We start from the raw sequence: 21,593 nt of genomic DNA on the forward strand, positions 1-21,593 counted from the left end.
TACAAATTCTGGGCCAGAACCACTCCTTATGTGATAGACAGGTTACCTAATGCTTACCACTCCCACTGATAAGCTAGAAGGCTTCCCTCCAACACAGAAAGGCTTGGGGGGCTCAGAAGCTTACAAACAGTCCTGGATACAGCAAATCTGTATCTGGAACACTAATTACAGGAAAGGTAGGAAACAGGCTTACAATTGTTTATTTATTTTTTTTCAGAAAAGTAGCAAAAACAGTAGTAAAAACAATTCACATGTAGTGCAAGCTGGCACACTTGAGTATGTAGCAATATTAGTCCACACACAGTTTGAAAAAATGTAATTAAATTAAAAAGGACTAAAAGCAAGTGCAGAAAGGGTTAATTAGGTAGAATGTGGTAAAGAGATGGGACTGGGGGAGTGTCCTAGATCAAATCTACAGTGGGGCGGGCACTGCAAACACCACCAAATTTAAACTATAACCAAGAACAGGGAGGGGGGTGGGGAAGACAGTTTCAACAGAGATGTGAGGAATCACAGTGCAAATTATAAAACCAGAAAAATATATACTGATCTCTGTATATTTGCAGAACAGTAAGACAACAGATATCTAATCAACAATTTAGCTCTATAATACAGAATAATGCAGAAAAATATACTCAGCTCTATATATTTGCAGATAGTCTTGTAAGGCTCTCTCTCAGTGCACAGGTTCCAATTTAAATGCAGGCTGTTATTAACAGGTCAAATTAAGGGAACCTGGAGTTAAGCAACACACAAGCTATAAAAACCAGTTATATCAGCTGAAGACAAGGCAGAAAATGAGGGGGTGGGGGTGGGGAAGACAGTTTCAACAGATATGTGAGGAATCACAATGCAAATTATAAAACCAGAAAAATATATACTGATCTCTGTATATTTGCAGAACAATAAGACAACAGATATCTAAGCAACAATTTAGCTCTATAATACAGAATAATACAGAAAAATATACTCAGCTTTGTTTGCTTACATATTACATGAAATTATATTTGATAGTGTTTTTAATACATACATATCTGTTTTTTATAAATTGTTATTTATAGATATTTTTTGAATGCATAGTTTAGTAATTGGTTTATTAATTAATTAGTAATTAAGGGTAATTAGATGTATTGTATTTAAGGCTTCATTTTGTATGGTTTTCTTCATTCTGATGAAGTCTACGGACGAAAGCGGAAAATAAAATTGTGTTACGCTATTGTTGGTGTCTTTCTGCAGCGGCTGCCAGATTTGGTTTCCTGGTTCGTTTGGTTGTGTTTTTTTATTAGTGTTTTTTCACCATGGCGGAAGCAGCAGAAGATCCTCTCCTTAATTTGAGTATTTACCCCACACTGTCCACGGAGAACGTAAACTTCGGCGCTTTATTATTAAGTGCTCTATCGGACATAAAGGGATCATTACAGATTCTTATTTCTAATGCGAGTGATAAAGAACCTACAGTTAAAGCTTCCAGTCCTGTTGGTTCCTTCCAGGAGCTTGACACTGTAATATGTTTGCACAATCCACCTACGGTTGTAAAGAATACTACCAGTCTTCCGGGTCCAGGTATGAAGGAGCAACGCATCATTGGTCAAGCGACGCTAAAGCATTTTTTTGACCGTGCGGAAAATCCTTTTGGAACTTTTGGTCGACAACAAGGAAATAATAAAAATACACCGTGGCATCGAAATTTCTCGGAAAAACGTGAACAATTCTACAAATTGCTTCAAAGGTATAACTCTATTCATCTTGAAAACTGTTATTTTACGCGGTGTTTAGAATTGCAAATTGTTCCAAAGGGGCTGCGATTTTTTAAGTGCCCCAATGGAATACATGTTGATGACCCATTTTTTCAGACTTTAACGGGCTTCTTTAATGAAGCAGGTTTAAAGTTTTTGAACCTGCTGGTCGATAACAATATAAAAAAGTTATCGGTGTTAAAGGAAGAAATTGTTTCTTTAGAATCATTTTTCAGAGAACAATTTGATGAAGATGAGTTTGGTGAATTTTTTAATAACTTGTTACATGATTTAAATCAGTCTTTCAACGAGAATGTCAGTAGAAAACATAACAAGTTATTACGGGACATTGAGGCATATGAATCTAATTCTGTGTTTACTAACTTTGGCCCTTTTGACAAGAACAAAAGTAACAGGGTCTTTAATAGTGCCCGCCAAAACATTGAACAGTCAAATGGTTATGCGACGAAAAAAGTCGGTTTAACAAACCATTATAAACCGACAGGAAATACTGTTAAAAGTTCTATGGTGTTCAAACCCGTAGGTGTGTTTGATTCAACTACTGGAAAGAAATCAGTTCGTGAAGTGTATATTTCTAGTGACAATGAAGTATGTGAAAAAATTGTTGGAAAGGAAACCGATCTTGCATCGGGAACGGGTATCAGTAATCATGTTAATATAACTGACAATTTTGTTGGTAACAAGTCAAATTGTGTTTCCAATCAAAATAGTTCTGCTAATTCTTTAGGAACTACTTCTTTGTCATCGAATAACAGTAACAAAAAACAACAGACATTAAAGACAGTTATTACTAGAAGTCGGACTTTTTTGAATTCCCAGTCATCGGGGGACGAAACTTAGATCATTCTAGCAGTCTTTTTAGTGTCATAAATCTGACTGATTATGTTTTTTCTCCTGTTGAGTTGAGTGTTTTACAGTTAGGGTTGAATTTTGTACCTTGTTGTAGGGCTGATTATGTCAAAACTACTGTGGACATAAAAAAGTATGTAAGAAAACTTAATCTACAGTATTTGTTACATGATGTTTCTAAAACAGAAAAAGTTTTTTTGAAACCATCAATTTTTTGTTCTAGGTTACATCATACATTGAATATCTTTGAGGAATTCTGCTTACAGGACATTTCACAGTTATTAGATAAAAAACAGAAAATAGATTACAACCTTTCATTGAGTGAGCTAAATGCCTTAAAAAATCTGAAAGCATTGTGTGATAGGATGAGATTTATGAAAAGTGATAAGGGCAATAATATTGTTGTTATGACAACAGAATCCTATAAGGAAGGGGTTTTGAAACTTTTGAACAATACAGTAGAATATGAATTAATTTCACTTTTCGAGATACATAAACGACAAGGTGCTATACACTCATATTTATATGAAGCCCTTATGGAGGGTGACATTAGTGGTGATTTGTATGATTTCTGTGTTATTGAACATCCACGTATAGGAATTTTTTTTGGAATTCCGAAATCTCACAAGTCTTTAGAAAACCCCCCTTTTAGACCCATTGTATCTTCCTCTCATTCCATCACGGAAGGTTTAGCACTGGTTATTGATGCACTACTTGGTCCTACTATTCAACAAGAAGTGTCTTTTTTAAAGGACTCTTGGCATTTTTTAGCAAAATTAAACACATTTTTGACAACATTTAGTTTTGATCCCACATTACATGTGATGATTACAGCAGATGTAGTATCATTGTATTCCTGCATACCTCATGATTTAGGAATTGAAGCTGTGAATAATTTCTTGTTGAAATATTACAATGGGTTTTCTAAAAGAACAGTTTCATTAATATGTAGGTTTCTAGAGATTATTTTAGAAAATAATTTTTTTGTATTTGAACAAACTTATTATAGGCAAAAGAAAGGAGCAGCTATGGGGTCTTCAGCTGCTCCTGCATATGCCAATGTAGTCATGGCAATGTGGGAGCGTGAATTCATGCCCTTTTTGGTTGATAAGTATCATATCATGTTCCACTGCCGTTTTATTGATGATCTGTTCTTTATTTTGGACCGTAAGGACTTGGATTTAGGTTTGTTCCTTAGAGATATGAATTCATTCTCAACATTTATCCAATTTGTTATTGGTGGTAATGGCATCAATATAGATTTTTTGGATGTCAATTTAATGTGGGATAGTGAGGACATGAGGCTACATAGTTTAATTCACAGGAAACATACTTTTAACAATGGGTATCTTCATTATAAAAGTGGACATCCAAAACATGTCATTTCCAATATTCCGAAAGGACAGTTCATTAGAGCTAGTCGCATGACTTCAAAAAATTCTGATGCCCTAAATGAATTTGGATTTATTATTTCCCTATTTTTAGATAGGGGTTTTCCACTAAATGAACTTACGGATATTGCCACAGATGTTTTCCGTAGACGTACCACAGATTTTGCTCCAATATTGTGTTTAATGTTTGACAATATCAACACAAAGCCAGTTAGGGCCAGTGGTAAATTGACCAGTGGTATGGTTTGCACCTTGGGAATGAATTCTGACATCAAACATATAAAAAATATTTTAACTAAAAATTGGAGAGTTATTAGAGGTAACTCTGATATGTATAGCATTTTGGGTGACAAACCATTGTTTGTTGAGAGGAATGATAGGAATTTAAAAAGAATTTTATCACAATGTAGGGAGTCTAAAAATAATATTACTACAGTTAAAAAAGGGATGCACTGCTGTAATGTTTGCAACATGTGTAGATATGTTTCTGTTGGACCTTATATTTCGGTCATTTCTTCTGATAGAATTTTTTCAGTACCTGGTTATGTGAATTGTCGTACTTCTGGTATAGTATACATAGCAATGTGTTCTTCATGTACTGCATTTTATGTGGGAATGTCGACAAGGGAGCTTAGAACTCGCATTAGGGAGCATTTGTATTGTATTAAAATGAAGGATGATAAAAATGCCCTTTTTAAACACAGTACAATGTGTAAGAATTTTAAGAAATTTTTATTTTCTATTTTAGAAGTGTGTCATAGGGATATGAGGGAGGGGGACTTTAAAAACTTTTTGTTGCAGAGAGAAACCGAGTGGCAAATTAAATTAAAATCAGATCACCCTCCCGGACTTAATGAGTCCATTAATGTAAAATGTTTTTTGAAAAATCAAAAGTTGAAAGTGGACAAAAGTAATGATTTTGTTTGCTTACATATTACATGAAATTATATTTGATAATGTTTTTAATACATACATATCTGTTTTTTATAAATTGTTATTTATAGATATTTTTTGAATGCATAGTTTAGTAATTGGTTTATTAATTAATTAGTAATTAAGGGTAATTAGATGTATTGTATTTAAGGCTTCATTTTGTATGGTTTTCTTCATTCTGATGAAGTCTACGGACGAAAGCGGAAAATAAAATTGTGTTACGCTATTGTTGGTGTCTTTCTGCAGCGGCTGCCAGATTTGGTTTCCAGAAAAATATATACTGATCTCTGTATATTTGCAGAACAGTAAGACAACAGATATCTAAGCAAAAATTTAGCTCTATAATACAGAATAATACAGAGAAATATACTCAGCTCTATATATTTGCAGATAGTCTTGTGAGGCTCTCTCTCAGTGCACAGGTTCCAATTTAAATACAGGCTGTTATTAACGGGTCAAATTAAGGGAACCTGGAGTTAAGCAACACACAAGCTATAAAAAACAGTTATATCAGCTGAAGACAAGGCAGAAAATGAGGGGGTGGGGGGTGGGGGAGACAGTTTCAACAGAGATGTGAGGAATCTCAGTGCAAATTATAAAACCAGAAAAATAAATACTGATCTCTGTATATTTGCAGAACAATAAGACAACAGATATCTAAGCAACAATTTAGCTCTATAATACAGAATAATATAGAAAAATATACTCAGCTCTATATATTTGCAGATAGTCTTGTAAGGCTCTCTCTCAGTGCACAGGTTCCAATTTAAATGCAGGCTGTTATTAACAGGTCAAATTAAGGGAACCTGGAGTTAAGCAACACACAAGCTATAAAAAACAGTTATATCAGCTGAAGACAAGGCAGAAAATGAGGGGTGGGTTGGGGAAGACAGTTTCAACAGAGATGTGAGGAATCACAATGCAAATTATAAAACCAGAAAAATATATACTGATCTCTGTATATTTGCAGAACAGTAAGACAACAGATATCTAAGCAACAATTTAGCTCTATAATACAGAATAATACAGAAAAATATACTCAGCTCTATATATTTGCATATAGTCTTGTAAGGCTGTCTCTCAGTGCACAGGTTCCAATTTAAATGCAGGCTGTTATTAACTTTGGCTTTGACCAAGCTACAGCCTCACCACAAATGGTCAGACATTACACAAAGGCATTCCCATGCTTATCAAGAGAAAAAAAATCACAATTCTAAGAATCTTAGTGTTTTTTTCTTGACTGTTTTTGCTTATCACACTTTAAAAGCCATTTTTACTGTGGTTCTGTTGTTATTTCTGCTGCATTTTACTGTTAAATCATATTACTGTGTGTGCATTTTGATTTTCAGCTTAAAGTTAAAAAAATAACTGCATTTACTACTGTAGGCATCACACCCAAGTGCAACAGCATTTTCTGTGCATATTTAATGTTTAAATTGCTTTTTTCTGTTTAATTTCACAAAAAATTAAAACAAAAAAAACAGGACGTTAGTTTGTGTTTCTGAGTTGTCCAGACCTTTTTGTGGTAGTGGGAAGTCTTTCTACTTATCAGTGGGAGTGGTAAGCATTGATCAGCCTATCTGTCACAAGAGGAGTGGTTTCCAGCTCTGAAATTAACCTTATTGGTCATTTTGGGCTGATTTCTATCCGTTTCAACTTTCTGAGTTAAAAACCCATGTTTGCGCAGATTTGCGTGAGTTTGCACATCGCACAGTGCCGCATAGCTAGGGTTAAACTATTCCCAGCGCCATAAAGTCTGCTCTTCAGTTTTTCCTTTAGAACTAGTCAGTTTCTTAGTTTTAGCACTTGAATTTGCTTCTTTGTTCTCAACACTTGCTCAGAACTTGTTGTAACCACTAAATAAGCTACAAATTACTACAACACTCAACCTTCCTTATTACCTAAAGGAAAACAGTTTTTGTACTTAGCTTTCTCATTTGTTTAGTGGAAAACAGCTCTTGTTCTTATTTTCCTCACTTGTCTAGAGGAAAATAGTTTTTATTCAGGCATGTCCAAGGAGCAGCTCCCGGTGTTTTCTCCTGTCTACCTGATGAATCTGGGCATCTTAGGGCAATGTAGCAATTGCCTCATATACACAGACAACCCTCTCCTCCTACCACCCAACACTACAACCTGTGAGAGATGCACTTATCTAGCCAAACTGGAGGCAAAGCTCTCTCCAACCAAGACTGAACTTGACAGTCAGGAGGAGAAGGTAACACTTGCACTACATCACACTCATAACATAGTCCCACTAAACCTACACCACAAAAATCCACACATAAAAACACAAAAACATTCACGAAGGCTCTCAATAATAATCCGCCCAAGCAACAGAGAACTCCAAAGCAGAAACGCAAGAAACGTCCACCCCCCAAAACAACCCAAATGACACATGGCCCACAGACTCAGTGTGCTACTCAACCACAACCCATAAGGCAAAACGACGTACCCAATACACTAGTCATAGGTGACTCTATAGTCAGGCACACTGATATCCCACTCACCAGGCTAAACAAAGAGAAGGTTACTGTCAGTTGCTTGTTGGGTGCCAGGATCCGCCACATAACCCACGCATTCAGGTCACTCCACAACAAATATAAATATGACTCTGTCATTGTACATGCTGATGTGAATGACCTGAGATGTACCTCCCTGGACTACATGAAAAGAGACATGGAAGAGCTCTCTGATCTTGTAGCCCAGGCAGGTATGACCCTAGCCCTGAGTAGCATCCTGCCATTTCCCAGAATGATACCGCAGTACAAGGACAAAATGATTGACTTCAACAAGCTTCTGGTGTTATTCTATGGGGATCCAGTATCTGTCTGCCTGGGACGACATGGTTGACAGACCATGATGATTTGCCAGAGATGGCCTGCACCTGTTGCCCCTGGGATTCTGGAAACTGGCTAAGCTCTTGTAGCCTCTATAGTGCCTTTTTTAGGCAAGATTCAAATGACAAATTCACCACCATAACAAGTACAGGCATGCAAACACTGAAGGTAATGCTACTCAATGCTAGAAGTCTAAACCTCAAAATGTACTCACTCGAGGCACTCCTTAAAATGGAGAACAAAGATATCTGTGCAGTGACTGAGACCTGGCTCAAGGCCCCAGAAAGCACCCCTGCATTACTAGGCTATAACACATGCAACACCTTTCAGCCATCTAACCTGGAGTGGAACACCAAAGGCAGAGGTGTGTCAATATTAATTAAGGATATCCACACCTCCAGGCTAGTTGCTCAACATAATGCATCCAAGATTATCCAAGTGCAACTAACTCTGGGCAAAACTGCAATCCAAAGTGTAGCTTGCTAAAGATTCCCCACCATGCTCCAAGATTCCAACTCCTCTTTTCTTGATATACTGGAAAATATTAGGGTTCAACCAAACACCCTAATAATGGGTGACTTCAACTACCTCACCATTAACTGGGAAAACTACTCATGTACCAACTCCTTCACTCAATGCTTTCTGGAATTCATAAATTACAATGCCCTGGATCAACTTATCCACACCTCCACTGGGGCAACAATATCCTAGACCTATTCATTACCAACATGAGTAACTGGTATTCCACTCCTGAACTCAACTCCTTGTTGGTCAGATCCAACCACAAACTAATAACCATAGATATCCACATCCCGTCCCCACCCCCCATTAAGGAAACCACTGTAAAAAAATTTCTCCAAAGCCAACTTCATGCTTCTTAAGACAGAAGTGGCAAACTTTATGACACCCATGCATTCCCATTCCTCATTTCTTGATATACTAGAAAATATTAGGGTTCAACCAAACACCCTAATAATGGGCAATTTCAACTTCCTCACCATTAACTGGGAAAACTACTCATGTACCAACTCCTTCACTCAATGCTTTCTGGAATTCATAAATTACAATGCTCTGAATCAACTTATCCACACCCCCACCGGGGCAAAAATATCCTAGACCTAGTCATTACCAACATGAGTGACCGGTGTTTCACTCCTGAACTCAATTCTTTGTTGGTCAGATCTGACCACAAGCTAATCACCATAGATATCCACAACCCACCCCCACCCTCCCATTAAGGAAACCACTGTAAAAAATTTCTCCAAAGCCAACTTCATGCTTCTCAAGACATAAGTGGCGAACTTCATGACACCCATGCAGATGGGCAATACAGCTACGACTGCTGAATCCTACACAAATGCACTCTATAAGCACTTACACAAGTGCATAGATTGTGCTATCCCTAATAGAACCAAGATGCTATCCTCTAAAAAAGGAAGCCAATCTGGTGGTCCCCTGCCATAAACAAACTCTACAACAGAAGGAAGAAACTGTTGCAAAAGAGAGTAAAATCCCATGAGTGGGGATGCTATTGCTGGTGATGCTTCCTTCTTCTGTTCTGAGTTCAAAGTTGGCTCAGAGAGGCAGGGAGAAGCAATGGAGTATGTCAAGAGTTGCAATGAAGTAGATTTGTAAAGGAAAAGTGAATCACTGAAGATGAATGGGAAAAATGTGGTGCAGAGTGAAGAGGCGATGTAAGGGCAGACTGTGTAGCTGAAGGAGTGGAACATTGTGAGGAGTCAAAGGCAGTCAAGCTTTCTCAAGATCAGCTTGGTGCATTAAATGGGAGAGTGGCTGTACCAATTATGGAGTCAGAAGATCATTCAGCAAAATCTTAATAGAGAAAAAGATTCAATACAGTCTTGTGTTGTTACTGCTCTCCAGTTGGCAGGGTTGTGGGATGTTTATTTAAAAGAAATAGTAGACCAGGGTGAACCAGAGAGTAAAACGGCAGCATGATGGGTTGAATTATGGAGAAGATACAGGAAGAAGAGGTGGTACAGACTACAGTAAAGAAGAGATTGTATACACAGATAACAAAAGAAGGAGACAGATGAGTGGAAGGCCTGAAAGAGATGGTGAGGAAGAAATTCTTGATAAGGCTAAGTAGTAAAGAAGAAAAAGAACTCAAAAGGTATGAGGTTTGGGACACTGATTGCACCACTGGGTATTTTCACCAAAGAGGTAAGAGCTTTAATTCACATTAATAAAGAAACGTATTGTAACATTTTGTTTGAGAGACTGGACAGCATATAAAGAGATTTTTAGAGCTGTTTGAGTGAAAAAAAGTCTGTATTCCTTGGAACTCTTACATGGTGAAAGCTTTTTATAGAGAAACTAAAAAGAGGATTTCTGTGCAATTTTGAACAGAAGTCAAAAAAGAATTGTTAAAGGACTATTAAAGACTTTATGTAAAGAAGTTACGGACATTACAAAAATATATGATGATAGAGGTTTATGGACTGGGAGTTTGGAATGTGGGGTAATTTTGAAAATGGAAAAAGAAAATGTTATATATTTTCCAAGTGATAAATGTGGATGGTAATATAGGTTTTGTTAAATATAGGTGACAACCAAAAACATGCTGTTTTTGTAGAAAGGATGACAATTTGATAAGTAATTGTGACAAAAGGAAATGTTTTATTTGTGGTAAGCCAGGTCATAAAGCTATGAAATGTAATATGATATGTAAAAATGTGGGCATACTAGGTATGTATTGGTTGATTGTAAAGAAAATGCAAAAAATATAGAATAAGATCAGATACAGGAATGTGCATATGATATAGAATGAAATATAGTTGAGGAACCTGAAGAACACAAATACTATACAAGAATATAATGAAGAATAAATGCAGACGAAAAAAAATAAAAAAAAGGAAGGGGAGGAAGTGGTGCAAGATACAAGTGAAGAGAAATATGCAAACTGGAAAGTAATGAGAGGAAATAAGAATTCTATAGGGAAAGATGTGAAAGAGAGAAAAGAGAAGTTTAAAAGTGTAATTGTGAAAGAAAATAAAAAAGTGATGGTTAAATGTGGAGGGGATAATAATTTTATTTTAAAAGGGGGCTGAAAATTAAAGCAATAAATGTTAATAGTATCAAGAATATTAAAATAAGAATAGGCATATTAGAATGGTGTGCTGTTGATATGCATATAATTTGTATTAGAAAACACAAGAGTATTAACAGAAGGAAAAAAACTACAAACAGAAGAGCTACAGGGTAGAAATATTATTTGAAATATGGGAAAAGATGCATGTTCTGAAATAGGTGTGTTATGTCAGGAAACAATAAAAGTTTTAGATATTATGATAGTAGAACTGAGGTTAAAAATGATGTTTACAGAATAATTGCAATATATACATATGTTACAAAGAAAGAAAGAGAGATAATATTTTAAAAAATTCTAAATTATGTAGGAGTAAATATGGAAATAATATTAGTAGGTGATTTTAACTGTGATTTAAGAAAAAGAAGGAAAAAATGAAAGAAGAAAGTGATGTTAGGAATGTATATGAGATAATGAAAAGTGGAAAGTTATTCATATGGGACAACAGACATGGGACTTATAACAGAAATTAAATAAAAACAGAAATTGATTATTTTCTAATATTTGACAGTTTAAAATTTGTATAAGAAGGAATAAAAGTAACAGGTTTTGTGGAATGCACAGCTATACGGGTAGAAGTGCAGGAGAAGGATATATAAAAATTGGTAAAGGTATTAAGAGGTTTAATGAAAAAAAAATAGATGAAGAAGGTAGAAAAGAGATTAATCAATTATGCAAAGATCATATAGAGATGAGATTTTTTATGAACACTGGATGAGTTGGTGGATAAGTTTTAAAGAAAAGTATAAATAGTGTTTTCTGGAAGGTCAAGCTGTGAAGAGAAGGATATAGAAACTAAAATATAGGCTTTTGAGGCATGAGGTACTTGAAGTGTTAAGAAATAATGTTTTTTTTTATGAAAAGGAGAATAAATATATGATATAAATCAGGAAAAAATTAAGAAAATGTTATATAAACAAATATATTTCTTACAAGGGAAAAGGGAAGTGGTGGCTTGTTATCTGAATAAAATAGCAAATGAGAATAAAAGGATAATAAGGGAATAAAAGACTAATGAAGGAGAAAGTGTAAATATGCAAGACAAAATACTGAAAGTAATAAGGGAGCATACAGAGAAGAATTTTGTGAAGAAAAAGATAAAAGAGAGGCAAAAATGGAAAGTTGAAAAATTGAGTAAGGAGGATAATAAAAGTTTGGAAAAAACAGAAGTGCAGAAGAATTTAATGGAATTTTAAAATAACTTAATATGGACAAATGCTACAGGAATGGACAGCATTGAATATCATATGTATAATAATAATATGAAATAATGGCCAAAGGTGTATTTTCTAGGGCTATTAACTGAAGGGTTAGAGATAGGAGTGGTGGAAAAAGAAATAGGTATTGGAATTATGAAATTCATATGGAAAAAATGAGAAAAAGATGATATAAGAAATTGGGCACCATTAGTACTGAATAATACAGATTATAAGATATTTATGAGAATAATAGGTAAAGACTAAGAAATAAAGTATATCAATTGCTTGAATGAACAATTTTAGCAAGAAAGGGAAAAGAAGTCAGGATCTATTATGGATAATGAAAGAATTGATAGACGACATTATAAATAAAAGGGTGGAAACTAAATGTATGGTAGGAGATGTGATCAAAGCATTTCATGGAATACAGTATGAATATTTATTTGATATATTAAGGGATTATAATATAATTGAAAAGATAAAAATAATTATGTCAGTGTATGAGAAAAATAATGTGAGAATAATATTAAATGAATGGTTAAGTGAAGAAATAAAAACAGAGTGTGGGATAAGGCAAGGATGTCCTGTGAGTAGCATTTTATTTGCTTTAGTTATGAATTTGGTTGTTAATAAAATTAATAGAGTGATAATACTGCAGGTTATAAGATAACAGAAGGAAAACAAATTTCAGTAATTCTTACATATGCAGATAATATAGTCTTAGTTACTAAGAATAACAAGTGCATGGAAGAGGGAATTAAAAAGCTAAATCAGCATTTAAAAATGCTTGGTTTATGTATAAATAAAGACAAATGTAAAGGGTTTGGGTTTACGGGAAGTATAGAATGTATTCAGTTTAATGATGAGTTTATAGACATTTTGGAATAGTATTTGGAACAGTATTTGGAACAGGTAAGCATGGGTGGCTGCGGTGGTGCAGCCGTTAGTTTTGCCACCTCACAGCAAGAAGTTCTCTGGTTCGATCTTCGGCTGGGGTGCCTTCTGTTCGGAGTCTGCATATCCTCCCTGTGGTTGTGTGACTTTCTTCCAGGTGCTCTGGTTTCCTCCCACATCCCAAAGACATGCTGTAGGTGGATTGGATACTCTAAACTGGCCCTAGGTGTGAGTGTGTGCCTTCCATGGAAGGTTGGGCACCGGGCTGGCAACTCAACACCGTAAAACTCCACTGCCAATCATGAATGGACAGGTGATCCACTGTGGTGACCCCTAACTGGGAAAAGCCAAAAAAAAGAAGTTTTGGAACAGGTGAGCATAGTGATAAACAGTGGGAGAAAAATAGACAGATTAAGAGAAATGTGTATGTTGAAGTAATATAAGCTGTTGTATAAAAAGTATATTTAATAAATTTGATTATTTTGGGCAAAATGGATTATGTATCAAGTGCATATATGATTCCATCTAGGTATGAAAAAGAGATATTGTCCATTGTATTTTCTTTTATATGGGAATCAAGTTTAAATCCAGTTATAAGAGGGATTCTGTGTGTTAAGGAAGAGGAAGGGGGCTAGGGTTAATTCAATTATTCATGCAACTTCTTTGAATCTTTGTAGAGCTCTGGTAGGACTAAAAAAGGATAGGAATTTAAAAGATCCTGTATTGAAAGTTAAATATATGATTTTTTCAGAAGAGGATAGATTTAAGAAAAAGATGGAAGAATTATGTGAATGAAGATATAAAAGAATACCAAAACAATTTTTATAGAAATTGGATATAAATAATGTGGGAAAATAGAAAATAATGGTATTTAAATATAAAGAATAAACATTATTATGTTTTCTCATGGAAGCATTTGGAGAATGAAAAAAGAAATTGCATTAAAATAAGATTTGCATGGTGTAAGAAAATATATGAATATAAAGATTTCTTGTGGAAACTGGAACAAGGTAAACTACCTGTTAGAGCTAATATGCCCTGTAAAAGAATACAAGAAAGAGTGTGTAATCACTGTAGGAATTTGAAACAATAAAACATTTTTGAAGTGTTAGAGTGAAGACGTTATGGGAAATTATGTAAAAATAGGATGTTGAAAGGTTTCAAAAATGTTGAAAATTTAAATATGAATGTGTTTGAATATGGGTATTATAGTAATAAAAAAATGAAAAGAGGTTAAGGAAACTGATAAAAGATATTCTATATTTTATGGACAATATGGAATGAGACACTTAATGACATGAAGTTTAATGGGAAATGGATATTATCTGAGATTTTGAAGATATTATGTTTTTGTCTTTGGAAAAAAGGGTGGGTGAAATGATTAAAGCATATGGGGCTGCACTGTATTGTACATAAAAAGTGCAACGAATTCTAAACAGTGTATATTATGTAAATAATGTATATAAGTTGTGATAATCAATAAAGACCCCACTACTTTTCTTGATGGGTGCTGTGGGAACTTTAACATACACCTAAGTTACCATCAACTCAAACAAATGGAACCTTAGTTTAATGGCACATGCTAGAGTGCAGCAACCCCTAAAGCTGCTCTACAGTATCAGCAATCAAAAACCCTCTCCTCCTTCCACCCAACACTACAACCTGTGAGAGGTGCACTAACATAGTCAAACTAGAAGCAAAGCTCTCTCCACCCAAAATTGCGCTAGACAGTCAAGAGTAGAAGGCTAACACCCACACTACACCTCAAACAACAAATAGCCCTTCTAAACCCATACCACCAACACCCACACATAGCAACACTAAACCCACATATGTGGAGGCCCTTAACATTAACCTGCCCAAGCAACAAGGACCTCCGAAGCTGAAACGCAAACAAACACCAATCACAACCAAAGTGTCACATAGCTCACAACGCCAGTGTTCCACCCAACAACAGCCCCTAAGGCAAGACAACGTACTCAATACTTTAGTCATAGGTGACTCTATAGTCAGGCACACTGATATCCCACTCACCAGGCTGAACAAAGAGAAAATTACAGTCAGCTGCCTGTCGGGTGCCAGGATCTGCCACATAACGCATGTACTCAAGTCACTCCACAAGTACAAATATGATTCTCTCATTGTCCATATTGGAGTGAATGACTTGAGATGTACCTCCCTGGGCTACATGAAAAGAGACATGGAAGAGCTCTCAGATCATGTGGCCCAGGCAGGTATGACCCTTGCCCTGAGTAGCATCCTGCCTTTGCCCAGAATGATACCACAGTATAAGGACAAAATGATTGACTTCAACAATTGGCTAAGCTTCTGGTGCCATTCAAAGGGGATCCAATATCTGTCTGCCTGGGACAACATAATCAACAGACCACGATGTTTTACCAGAGATGGTCTGCACCTGTCGCCCTGGGATTCAGGTTGCTGGCTAAGGCTCTTGCCACCCCTATAGTGCCTTTTTTAGGCAAAGTTCAAAGGACAAAACCAGCACCGTAACAGGTACAAGCATGCAAAATCTGAAGGTAATGCTACTCAACGCTAGAAGTCTGTACCTCAAAATGCACTCTCTAGAGGTACTCCTAACAATGGAGAACATTGATATCTGTGCAGTAACTGAGACATGGTTCAATGCTCCAGAGAGCACCCCTGCAATACCAGGCTACAACTCTTACCACACTTCTCGGACACCAAACCAGGACCTAAACACTAAAGGTGGAGGAGTGTCCATATTCACCAAGGATATTCACAACACCAGGCTAGTTGCCCAACACAATGCATCTGAAATTCTCTAGGTGCAACTAACACTAGGTAAGACTGCAATCCAAATTGTAGCTTGCTACAGATTCCCCAACATGCTCCAAGATTCTCACTACACCTTCCTAAACATACTGGAAAATATTAAGATACAACCAAACACCTTATACTGGGTGATTTCAACTACCCTGCCATTAACTGGGAAAACTACTTGTGTACCAACATCATTGCCCAACAGATCTTGGAATCCTTAGTCCCAACATGGGCTCCAATATCCTAGACCTGGTCATTACCAACATGGGAAATTGATGCTCCACACCAGTGGTCACCCCCTCCTTGGTCAGGTCTGACCATAAGCTATTCACCCTTGATATCCACATCCCACCCCCACCCCCTAGTAAGAAAATCTCTGTAAAAACTTCTCCAAAGCCAACTTCATGCTACCCAAGTCAGAAGTGACAAACTTCATGACACCCATGCAGACAGGAACTGTTCGACTGCTGAATCCTACACTAAGGCACTGTACAAGCACATCCACTCATGCATGAATCGTGCCATCCACAATAGAACCAAGACGCTGTCCTCCTAAAAAAGGAAGCCAGTCCGGTAGTCCCTTGCCATAAACAAACTTTACAACAAAAGGAAGAAACTGTTTCAGAAAAGAGGAAAATCCCAGGATGCAAAAAACTCCCTTACCAGCCTCAGTAAGAAGCTGAGATCCCTCATAAAATCCTCCAAAGCTAGTTACAAAAATAAAATTGCCAAAGATTTCAAAGACAACCACAAGGCATTCTATAGCTATGTCAAGAATCTAAATGGCAATGCTCAGATCTGCTCTGAGCTACAATAGAATGACATTAAATATACTGATCCCAAGGATATTGCAATATCCTGGCAGATCGATTCAGTGCAAATTTCACCTCCCTCTCAATACTGAAAGATTGTTAAATTCCAGTAATAACGGCCACACAGGTAAAAAACGCACACTCCAAAGCTAAGAATACAGCATCCATAGGACCAGACAACATCCCAGGCTATGTACTACCTGATCTACAAAATGAACTGGAACCTCATCTAAGTGTCATGTTTAATCACAGCCTCATCTCAGGCTTTGTGCCCACTGGGTGGTGCACAACTACAGTTATCCCACTCCACAAGGGGGGATCCACCTTGGATCCCGGGAACTACCACCCAATCTGTCTGACAAGCTTGATCTGCAAGGCCATGGTACGTATTATCATGGAACTTATAAACAAAGACATTGGCAACCTTCAAACACTGGACCCCATGCAGTTTGGGTTCGTGAAGGGCCGATCTTGTCCCCTGAACCTGCTCGACTTCTTCAAATCAGTCTCCAGAGCTGTGGACAAGAGTAAGGTGGTCCACACAGCCTTTCTGGACCTCGCCAAGGCCTTTGACACCATCCCCCACACTGGAATCATAGATAAACTTACTAATCTGGGCATTAATCCCTACGTCACGTGATGTGTTGCCAACCGGCTTACTGACAGAACCCACACCATAAAAGTAGCCAACTCCAAATCCAGCTCAAGACAAGTGGAGTACATCAGGGTTCAGTCCTGGAACCACTCTTGTTTGGCATCTATTTCTCTGAATTACAGGCCAACACTAAGGGACTCTCGCTAACAAAGTTCACAGATGACTGCAAACTGGGAGCCATTACTGAATCCCCAAATGATGTGGATATTCCACAAAAGGGCCTTACAGAAACAGATGCTTGGTGCCAGAGCCAAGGGCTCAAGCTCAATGCCAAGAAATGTATAGTTATCCCCTTTGGGAAAAAACATGTACCTGTGAATTACCACATATGTGGCAGTACACTAAACACTGAAAGTGTGATAAGAGACTTAGGGACACAGGTGGACAGTGGTCTCACCTTCGATAACCACATTGCTACAACAGTCATGAAATCCTTCTATGTGGCACACCTCATCACTAAGGGCTTTTCATCCAGAAAAAAGGAGGTCATTGTCCCACTGTACTCATCCCCCATTAAACCCATTATAGAATACAATGCCCCGTTTGGTATGTACCTCTCAAGACATCTGCAACAACTGGAAAGGCCGCAGAAATACCTCACTAAAAGAATCACAGGCCTAAAGCAGATGCCCTGTGCTGACCGTCTAAAAAAACTCTACCTATACTCTGTCGCATATCGTCTACTCAGAGGCGATCTCTGCTTAACATACAAGACCATGCCAAACCCAGAGATGTTGGACATGCTACACTTAAAGAAATCCCAATCCCTCAGAGACACACATTCCAGGGATCTAAGCCTTGTCATCACAATGAACAAAACATGCTGGAAGGATAGGTTCCTGACCCAGAGACTCCCCAGACTCTGGAATAGACTGCCCATACATGTCAAGCAGAGCACCTCTTTGGCCTTCTTCAAAAGGAACCTTGATGGTTGGATGGGAGATAGGAAATTCACCCCGGGGATCACATCAGTCCCCCTGCTAGACAGGGATCCAGTGAAGTAAATACTGTGGGAGGAAATAGCCAGGGAATTGTTATGGCTAGGCTTGCATAGGCCCGAGGGCTGATAGTCTAGTATCAACCTATGAACCTATGTGTGGGAATAGAACCCACAGCCTTCTGGTTTTCCAGCACCAAAGGTGAGCGTACTATCTGTTGCATCACTAACGTTATTCAGTCATGATTTCATATTTCAGTTTTGGTTTCTTTTCATCTGCTCCTTTTCATTCTGGATTTTATATATGCAGAGGTCAAAATGTTATAAAGATATAAATGCTATAAATAAAAATAAAAATAAAAATTCAGAAGTACCTCCTTCTACAGTTTATATGAGGTTACCTGCATGATTAACATTCTTTGTTTTTTAACACAGTTGCTCCCCAAACTTCTGGAACAGTTTGGTTGACCTTGCTCCACATTGCTCTATTTCTGCTTTCAAGTCTTGGTATTTTCTCAGTATATAAGCCACTGCAATCACTAGATGTAGCTATTTCCATAAATGATGCTGCTTTATTTTTTTTTTCTTCATCTACTTTTTCTTGCTTCTTCTTTCCTAACTGTTGATATTGGATGATCCTGTGTGACCATTGCTTCCTCAGTTAAGTCATTATTTGTGATTCATATTTTCAGTGCTTCTCAACAACTTGTGTATTGTAATTTTTGTATAGTCTCCAGTGTAACATACCCCTGACCTCAAAGATTTTTATGCTAGATTTCTATTAATATTATTAAACCTGCAAACAGTATTCTATTAATATTATTAAACCTGCAAACAGTACAGCTGTACATACCTGTCACTTATGCAATATAGAACTGATGTATTTTCATACCTGTAAATCAGACAATACAAAATCTGTGCACTTTAAAAGCAAAGATGCAACTTCTAACGTCTAAGAGGGTGGGGATTTGTAATGTGACAGATCTTCTAACTGCACTTCCCCTTCTTCTGGGTTATTGCACTTCCCTTTACTGTAAGATCAATGTAACACTCACAAAATCTGTCTTGAGGTTCATGTCATTAAAAAAATGCTCCGATTACAGATGGCTGAGAAGCACAGGCTCTTCGTTCTTTGCTTAGCCTTCCTGATACTTCTTACCGTGAGTATTGCAAACTATAACAGCACTTTAAGAATACCATTCAGTACTTTTTTTAATTTGATAGAGTAGAGGTGATGGTAGAAGATGTTGTCAGTGTCTGTACCAACTCATGCTTGCAATATATCTGTATTATAGAATGTTATGGGGCATAAAAAAAAATTTCTGCAACATTTATAGCTCTACCTATTCATCAGCAGTTCTATATAGATGAATTAGAAGCAGAAATACAAGAAGAACATTTTTTACATTAAAGGTTGAAGGATCATGCCAGCAAATATAAATGAAGCATTAAGATGCATGGATATTAACAATCACATTCTGTTTGCTTAGGTAATAGCTTGGAATATTTTGTTTAGATGGGTGATAAGTCATACAGATATATGACATTGTGGTTTATGGGGAAAGATATGTAACACATCTCCCATGTCATGTTCCAGATCCCAGAGCATGATAGGTTAATCGGGAGGTATAGGACCATGGCTAGAGAAATGCCAGTGAGCACAAGGAAAGTTCTTAAAATGTGAAACTGCATTTTATGTCATCAACAGACTAAAAAGCTATCTCTTTTTGTAAGGACAGGTGAGCGATAGGTGACTAGTGGTTTATATTCCAAGGTAGTACTTCACCTATCTCAGAGATAGGAAGAGATGCAGAAAGGATGTCTGGTGCTTTTCTTTTTAAATGGCTGAAAAAGAGAAGTGTAGCAGACAGGCACTAAAAGCATTATGACTGGTTTCATGTTTTGAGTCCAAACATCAGAATCATGAACCAGTAAGAAGACACACTAGACCTGAGTCTATATGTTCTCCCTAGATAGACAGCTGTTCCATTGGCTGGGAGTATTTATGTTCTTGGCAAAGCAGCTGTCTGACTGGCTGGTAGATTTCATGTGTTTTGTCACCTAAGCATAAGTAGCATGTTTTTGACAGTAGTCTAGGAGCTGTATTCTGGCTACCTAACTCCTTTAGACTTTCACTGTAAATAAGGGAAGACTGTAAGAATAAACCTTTCTGCAACCATAAACCCTGAGCATGTTTGCTACCTGATATGTGCCTGACATTTTCATGTAATGCCTGCTCATGCAGTCAAGTGTCACTTCATATATTACCTTCATTCCTGACATTACTGAGGTGGGAGGAAGTGGAAATCCCTCCAGAAGTCACCCCATGGTTGCCTAGAGAGCCCTAGCTGGTTCTCTTCTCCACATAAGTGCTTTTACCACTAGAGAGATAATGGATAAAAATGTAGGTGATGAAGTTAAAATCAATAGATCAACAATGAAGCTTAGGGGATAAAAAGCATGCGCACTTGAGCGTGTACACACAGACACAAATACACACACATGCTTAGACTTACAATCAATGTGAACTTGGTAGTAAGATTAAGTTATGAGTTTTGTGTGTGTGTGTGTGTGTGTGTGTGTGTGTGTGTGTGTGTGTGTGTGTGTGTGTGTGTGTGTGAGAGAGCATGGAATAGGTAGGGTGACTGATGTATGGTGCCTTCCTGTGCATTAATGTTGTGAGTATTTTTCATATGGCACAATAGATACATACAGCATCATACAGTGTATTTATTTATTTATTTATTTATTATATATTTGTTATCCAGGTGAATTTATTGGTCAGATGAAGATGACCCTTTTCAGCTACAATATCACATTCATTCTTTTCAGTGAGTGTCAAACAAATTGGGAATGTGGCATCACCTACACCACAGGGGACTGGGTTTTTGTCTGCATTTATCTGCATGTATCAGTCACATCCAAAGGATTAGGCATACAATGGGGTGATAGAATTTTCATTCAGTCCTTTTCATATGTAATCAAATGCTCTGTCCCCATAGATAGAGTATACCCATATGATCTCTGGCCTTCATCAGGGATACAGCTACAGTGAATATACCTGGAACATGTTGAAAACCTCCCTCCCATAACAAAAGAGGATTGAACAGGCCTAAGACTCATCCTGCATCTACTCCACCAATGACAACTTTTTCAGGAATGTGAGCTGTTAATTGGACTTGCACACAGCAGCACAGATAGCAAAATGCCCAGAAGTGTTGAATTTCACTGCATTTTCTACATGGCTACCAAAAATGTATGTTTTCCCTTGCTTAAAGAATAATATTTGATGAATTGTGACTTTTGCAGACACCAAAATATTCTGCTTCATTATTGTAATGTGGCATCGGTGCTTCAGATGGCAGGATATTTAGTGGGATGGCTAGTAAAAGTAGGGTATTTCCTGTGAGTAAATTAT

At 37.1% G+C, this 21,593-nt stretch overlaps 1 protein-coding gene across 1 annotated transcript in view; it reads left to right on the forward strand.

Annotated features, from left to right (window-relative positions):
- The first annotated feature begins 2,971 nt into the window (after positions 1-2,971).
- LOC122808573 overlaps positions 2,972-21,593 on the forward strand; it is a 185,294-nt gene continuing 166,672 nt past the window's right edge. Inside the window, exons 1-2 of the mRNA XM_044079531.1 lie at positions 2,972-4,220; positions 19,214-19,335. Coding sequence (XP_043935466.1) covers positions 2,972-4,220; positions 19,214-19,335 — 1,371 coding nt within the window. The remainder of the gene's footprint in view (positions 4,221-19,213; positions 19,336-21,593) is intronic.

This window comes from Protopterus annectens, chromosome 8.part0 (genome assembly GCF_019279795.1).
Source record: "Protopterus annectens isolate FY-2018-M chromosome 8.part0, PAN1.0, whole genome shotgun sequence".
NCBI lineage: Eukaryota > Metazoa > Chordata > Ceratodontiformes > Protopteridae > Protopterus > Protopterus annectens.